Source organism: Rhodamnia argentea, chromosome 6, assembly GCF_020921035.1.
Source record: "Rhodamnia argentea isolate NSW1041297 chromosome 6, ASM2092103v1, whole genome shotgun sequence".
NCBI classification, from domain to species: Eukaryota; Viridiplantae; Streptophyta; class Magnoliopsida; order Myrtales; family Myrtaceae; genus Rhodamnia; species Rhodamnia argentea.
Window position 1 is genome coordinate 26139142 of NC_063155.1, and position 6949 is coordinate 26146090.

At 36.0% G+C, this 6949-nt stretch overlaps 1 protein-coding gene across 4 annotated transcripts; it reads right to left on the reverse strand.

Annotated features, from left to right (window-relative positions):
* LOC115755638 (26S proteasome non-ATPase regulatory subunit 11 homolog) lies at positions 1 to 3276 on the reverse strand. Of its 4 annotated transcripts, none has more exons than XM_030695110.2 (2): positions 3130 to 3276; positions 1 to 1635 (listed from the first exon to the last, which is right to left on the reverse strand). In XM_030695110.2, the coding sequence occupies exon 2, from the start codon at positions 1612 to 1614 to the stop codon at positions 346 to 348; it is 1269 nt and encodes a 422-aa protein (XP_030550970.1). In that variant the 5' UTR covers positions 1615 to 1635; positions 3130 to 3276; the 3' UTR covers positions 1 to 345. The 4 variants fall into 4 exon arrangements, with proteins under 4 accessions (XP_030550970.1, XP_048136527.1, XP_048136529.1 ...); XM_048280570.1 differs by having other exon boundaries at positions 3153 to 3257; XM_048280572.1 differs by lacking the exon at positions 3130 to 3276 and adding an exon at positions 2895 to 3094.
* Between the last annotated feature and the right edge of the window lie 3673 nt (positions 3277 to 6949).

A 6949-nucleotide genomic window follows, 5' to 3' on the forward strand; every position in this document is an offset into this window, starting at 1 on the left:
TAACAAACAGCACTGTAAATCGTACTTTCCATAAACTGATAAAAATGAAGGCAATTTTGAGATAAACCAACCGATCTTTGTCCTCCGAGCATCATGCTAAGATGAAGAGATTGACCCAATTGGTCAAAGCTAGTCTCATCCAACTGTCGAGATGCCAGCTAAATTTAAGGTCACAGAAGATGCTGAGTCTAGCAAAGCAAAGGGAACAAATAGAAAGAACAGATAAATACATCATGCAAAAGGCGATTAGCTCCCAGTTCCATGAAGTATGCTCGACCGCAACACGACAATCACGGGGACAGAAATGTTGCAACACCAACAACTGCCTCAGCAAGTCTGAGAAGCTCAAGCCATGATCTTAGCAGACCTCACATACAGGCTATCCACAACCTTGCCAATGTTGGAAATGGTTTCCAGTGTTGCAGGGTAGAGAGCATCAGTCTTGGGATCGTCAAAAATGATGAGGCATCCGGCACCCTGATCCAAAGTCCCAGCAAACTTCTTGTCGAGAATCATTTGAGACAGTTTCTTCTCCACATGGTCCCCGGGCAATTCGATCAGCTCAGCAATATGGGAGATCTCGACCCTAGAGAAAGGCTCAATCAACCTGCAGAGATTCTGTTCTAACAAAGTGTCATACAGGGAAGAGAGGTGCCTGTGGACAATTGGGTCTTCCTCCAGCTGGGCTCTGAAATCCCTCAGTGCAGTCTCAAATAGCTTCAAGGATCGCTTCGAGTGGGCATCAGCAACAGCTTTCATGGCATCAAGCTCTGGCCCCACGTACTGCAAACCAGCCTTGGATGATATTACTCCAGATACATCATCCGCCTGATGTACCATAATCTTACATAACAACATGTATTTGAGGCTAAACACTGCCCTTGGATCTTCAAGAGCATTAAACGCTTCAAAAGCCTCGAAGAAATAACTGTATGCTGTTTTATAATCCTTCTCTTCAGCATGAAGAATCCCACTCTGCAAATCTATAGTCCCCTGCTGAGCTGGAGGCACGTAAATGGCATTTGCAGCTGTTCTTGCTGCTGTAAGAGCAGCCTTGGCTTTGGGAAGATTTCTCAAGGAGAAATGAAGCTTACTCTCCAGCAAGTTGATGTCCACCAGAAGAAGCTTGTCATCGAGTCTTCTCACTTCCTTAATCAAACCTGAAAGTAGGCTTAGCGCTTCTATATATTCCTCATCGTCCATCAGAAGTGCTGCAAGCCTCGCTTCGACTCTTTGCCGCAAGAAAGTTCGCTTCTCTGCACGGGTCCACTGAACCATCTCTTTGCAAAGAGAAATCTGAAGATCAGATGTGCCAGGAATCTTAGCCACTGCATCGATTATACTCCGAACAATTTTTGCAGTTTTTGCCTTTGGAATCAAGGAAAAGTAAGGCCTCAATTGGGTCAGAAGGCTGCGAAGATCCTCCGCCCGATTCTCCTGCCTCAAAAGATCTGACAAATTAGTGATGGCCTGCTCTTTGATTCGGAGGGCTTCAGGGGACGATGAAGGGTTTTCAAGAATACGGTACAGGAGAGATATAGATTCTGATGGAGTTTTGGCCTCTAAAGCCTGAGCAACTGAATCAGTTGTTGCCGGGAGATAAGACGTTGACATCTTTTTCAAAAAGTCAAAACCCTGTAGAACAAGAAATAAGACTTCGATATTAGATGAATGCTAGTCCCCAAGACATAACAGAAGCCAGAGTATGTGAGGGATAAGTAGAAGCATGAGTTTGCAAAGCAGCCGACCACAAAAGTTCTCGACTAATTTCATCACATTTACATGGATGATAACCTCATAAAAATCACAATAATCTTACCAATGAGTGCTTTGCTACAAATAAGCAGTATTATGATTCCAATTTGCATCCCAATAAAGCAATTGCACAGAAAATCTATACGATGAAAATCTATACAATTTCTTATTATCAGGAAACAGAGCAAAGCTGATCAAGGAAAGTGTTCGCTGTCCATAAAAAATATTTAACACCCAATCACCTCTTGAAAGAAGCAAATCAATTCTCGCTACAATCGTATGTATTCTAATGACTTATATAACTTGCTTATCTTCTGCCAATCAACAGCATAACCAGAACCACCACAACAGAACATTCTGCCACCACCTAATGCATTACTTCCCCAGTTTCACTATTGCTAAGCCTATAATAATCAAACTCACATATTCGCAAACAAAATCCTTCTAAAACAAAGCATGTAGTTGTGGTAATGCATCCACTCATGACAACCTTCACCAATACTGCCAAAAATCACCCAATGTCAGCATCTAATGACCTTCATAGCATTAGAAACTGAAGGGGTGAAAGTCAAGAGCCAAAAAGAAAACGTTTCGACCTTCCCCAGAAAGATATGCTTCGAGACCTCTCTAAACCTTTCGAATAAACATATACTGAACATGCAAAAAGAACACGACATAACATTATCTGAAGACACTTCGTCTTCCAAACAATCAAGCCATAACTCGACATCTAAATCATCTGCCATCTATCACTTGTATTCAGTCAACAACTGCCGCTGCAACCCAAAACTTGTAAATAATCCCACAGGCATTAAAAACAAAATTAACCAATTCAATAAAATTTGAAAATCCATCCCCACCTTCTGCGGATGCTCATTTGTTTATTGCTCAAGGGAGTAAAGGTGCTAAAACACTCAATACGGATGATTTCCAAGAAGATTTGCAGAGTGTATACCTGAATCTGACTCGCTACACTAAGAGCCTAAGACATAAAATATCAACGAAAGCAAGCGCACTCAAACAAATCGACCACTATGCGACATAACAAACGCCAAACAAGGTCTGCTAAGTTGTAACTGAGCATGGAGAAAGTGAAGTGCGGAAACAAATTACAGAGTTGCAGCAGGAAGAAGACCGACGCAGCAGAAGCAGAGCTACTAAAATCGCTCGTTACCCTGCGATTTGCGATCTGGATTGAGAGATTAGACGTTCGCCAGCGATCGAAGAAGAGGGCAAAGGAAGAGATCGAAGAAACTGATACGAAACCCTAGCCGACGGAAAAAGAGAGGTCTCCCTCGAGTATTTAAGCACTTCTTCACGCAAGAATTCAAAAGCATTGCAAGTTGCTATGCTACCTACATGAAAGCCGCTTACCAGAATCTTCACGAATCACGAACCTCGTTCTGAAGATAAACCGATCCAAACCCTAGCAACGGTGGAAGAGGAAGAAGAAGAGGAAGTCTTCTCTGGTGGATTATTTCTCAAGAAAAGAACTAAAGTATCTGCTGAGCATGGCGTGATTTTTATATTCGCAAAAAATGATATTGCAATTCCTCTCTATTTTACCATAGGAAACTTATACCAATTTGAAGCAAAGAAATGCTTTGAGGACCACACCGTTACTTTTCACAAAGTGACGGCACCACCTTGGCCACGTATTAAGTGTTTTGCGAGATTTTTTTTTTTTCGTAGTTTTGCTGGATTATAAAAGTTAAAAAAGTATATTGCATTTCGTGAAAAGTGACCATACCGTCCTCTAGGTTTTTTTTCAATTTAATTTTTTTAAAAAAATATTTACAAAAATATTTTTTAAAAATAAATATTTACAGATTTGGGCATCGCTCGGCGGTTGGATTGCCGAGCAAGGCTGGGCTTATCTTTTTTTTTTAATTTCTTTTTTCAAGTATTTTAATTATTTATATTTATAATATTTAGTTTATTTCGTATTTTTTTAACATGTTTATATTTATTTTATTTATATTTTTTTTTTGCAAAGCTTATCTTTATAACATAATTAGTAATAATTAATACAAAAATTATTAAGATCTATAATTCATAAATAATATTGTAATTATGTAATTAATTGAAAATATTCATAAAGTAAAATTGGTAAGATATATGTTGGAAAAACAAATGCGAAAACGAACACAGAACACAAGGATTTACGTGGTTCGATCAAGGTGATCTACGTCCACGGGCGAGGCAAAACGAAATTCCATTATGATCAAAGAGAGTACAGATTACAGAAGTCGTTTTTCGATCGAACAAAAGCATACGGCTCACTCGTCTCTCACATAAGGAAAATCTTCAATACCAAACGAAAAGAAACCCTAGCCGCAATATAAAAAATAGAGCCCAAAAAAAAATTTCTCGGGGGCGTTGCATAATTACAACATTATTTATATGAATATTTTACCAAATTTATATTATGAATATTTTCAATTAATTTCATATATTGTTAAATATGTCTTGAATTTTATGTACCCGAGAAAAAAAAATTTGGGCTCTATTTTTTATACTGCGGCTAGGGTTTCTTTTCATTTGATATTGAGGATTTTCCTTATGTGAGAGACGAGTGAGCCGTGTGCTTTTGTTCGATCGAAAATCAACTTCTATAATATGTACTCTCTTTGATCATAGTGGAATTTCGTTTTGTCTCGCTCGTGGACGTAGATCACCTTGATCGAACCACGTAAATCATTGTGTTCTGTGTTCGCTTTCGCATTTTTTTTTCCAACATATATCTTACCAATTTTACTTTATGAATATTTTCAATTAATTACATAATTACAACGTTATTTATGAATTATAGCTCTTAATAATTTTTTGTATTAATTATTACTAATTATGTTATAAAGATAAGCTTCGCAAAAAAAAATTATAAATAAAATAAATATAAACATGTAAAAAAATACGAAATAAACTAAATATTATAAATATGAATAATTAAAACACTTAAAAAAATGAAATTTATTAATTAAAAAAAAAAAAAAAAGATAAGCTCAGCCTTGCTCGGCAACCCACCTGCCGAGCAGCCATGCTGGGCCCGGCAGCTTAGCTGCTCGGCAGCCCAACTACCGAGCGAGGTCCAAATCTGTAAATATTTTTTTTTAAAATATTTTTGCAAATATTTTTAAAAAAATTAAATTAAGGAAAAAAAACCCCGTCCTTTAAGTAACATTACATCTAACATGGATGGAAAATTATTTTTTAATTTTAGAATATATTTATTAGAGTCCTAAAACTTATCATTAAAGTGTAATTGAGTCATAAAACTTTTCAAAAAAATGAAAACAAATCCTAAAACTTATCAAATTGATGCAATAGAATCCTTCCGTTAACTCTGTCCAATTTGACTAACAAAAAATGCTAAATGTGTAATTTTTTTGTTACTTTCTCTCTCTTATATGGCGCTAACGTGGCTAAAACAAGAAAGATAAATCCAAAATGACCTTGTTTTGTTCTGAATTTAATTTTTTATATAAATATTAATTAAATTAAACTAAAAATATATTATTATTTTTTTGCAAAAAATGGGGCAAACTAGCGAGGGCCTCTGCAGCCCCATTCCTCACCCTTTGTCGACCAGGTTGCCGGTCGGTGACCCCAGCCGATCCTTGCCGGCCTTTCTGGCAAGGGAGGCGGGGGAGGGTTGGTTTTGCTGGTTTGCCTTTTTTTTTAATTTAGTTTTTTTTTTGGTTTAATTTAACTAATGTTTATATAAAAAATCAAGTTTGGAATAAAACAACGTCGTTTTGGAATTATATTTATTTTTCCAGCCACGTCGGCACCACGTAGGAAAGATAAAGTAATAAAAAAATGTCACGTCAGCATTTTCCATTAGTTGAATTGGACGAAGTTAACAGAATCACTCGATTGCGCCAATTTGACAAGTTTTATGACTTAATTGTACTTTCCAAAAGTTTTATGATTCAATTGTACTTTGGTGACAAGTTTTATGACTTCTAGTGAATATATTCCTTTAAATTTTAGGGAAAAACATTTTAAAGGCAAAATGATGAAGTCGTGTATGCTAAAACTACTTCAATAATTTAAACATAGAATAAGTGTACTGAAATACTAAAGCTTGTGACGAAACCGCAATTGAGTACTAAACTTGTAAAAATTTAATCAATTCCTAAAACTTGTCAAGTTGGTTCAATCAAATTATTTCATTAACTTCGTCCAACTTGACTAACTAAAAGTATTGATATGGCTTTTATTAATATATTTTTCCTTATCTTAAGTGGCGATGGCGTGGCTAAAATGATGCCATTTTAATCCAAATGGTGATATAAATTGTATTTAAATTAAATAAGAAAATAGGCTAATAAAAGAAAAATAATAATCGCCACAACCCACCATGCCGGTCTAGGGGAGGGCCGCCGGCCCCTGACCGGGACCCCTACGGTGAGGGGTTGGAACCCTCCCCGCTTTGTTTCTCCTTTTTTAAAGTAACTTATATTCTTAATCTCATTTAAATAAAATTTGTATTTAAAATCTAATACCAAAAAGACGTGATTTTAGCCTTACATTTCATGATTTAGACACGTCACTAACGCGATAAAATATTAAAGAAAAAAGTCAAGTCAGCATTTTTCCTTAGTTAAGTTGGATGAAATTAACGGAACAACTCGATTGCATTGATTTGATAAGTTTTAAGACTTAATTGCACTTTTTGAAAGTTGTAATCTACTAGAAGTGATAAACTTCTCACAAAAGTATAGTTGAGTCGTACAACTTTCAAAAAGTGCAATCACATTTTAAAACTTATCGAATTGATGCAATTCAGCCCATTTGTTAGTCGGTGTCACGTAAGAAAAAGAAAATAATTTTAAAAAAAAGCAACATAAGCGTTTTCCGTTAGCCAAGTTGGACGGGATTAATGTAAGGATTTGATCGCACTAATTTGACAAGTTTTAAGACTTGATTGTATTTTTTGAAAGTTTTAATACTCAATTACATTTTCGTGACCAATTTTAGGATTTTCAATATAATTATCTAAAAAAAAAACTATGGACGAGTGTCTAAATTTTTCTTCATTTTTCAATCCCAACCCTAATTTTTTTCCGGTACTTCTTAAATATGACACAATTCAATATTTTCTTTGCTTGTAATTGAAATTTGCTCACATGTTCGTCCACCGTGAGAACAAACATTTTCCTTGGCAAGACAGAATTGGCCCGGGATCATG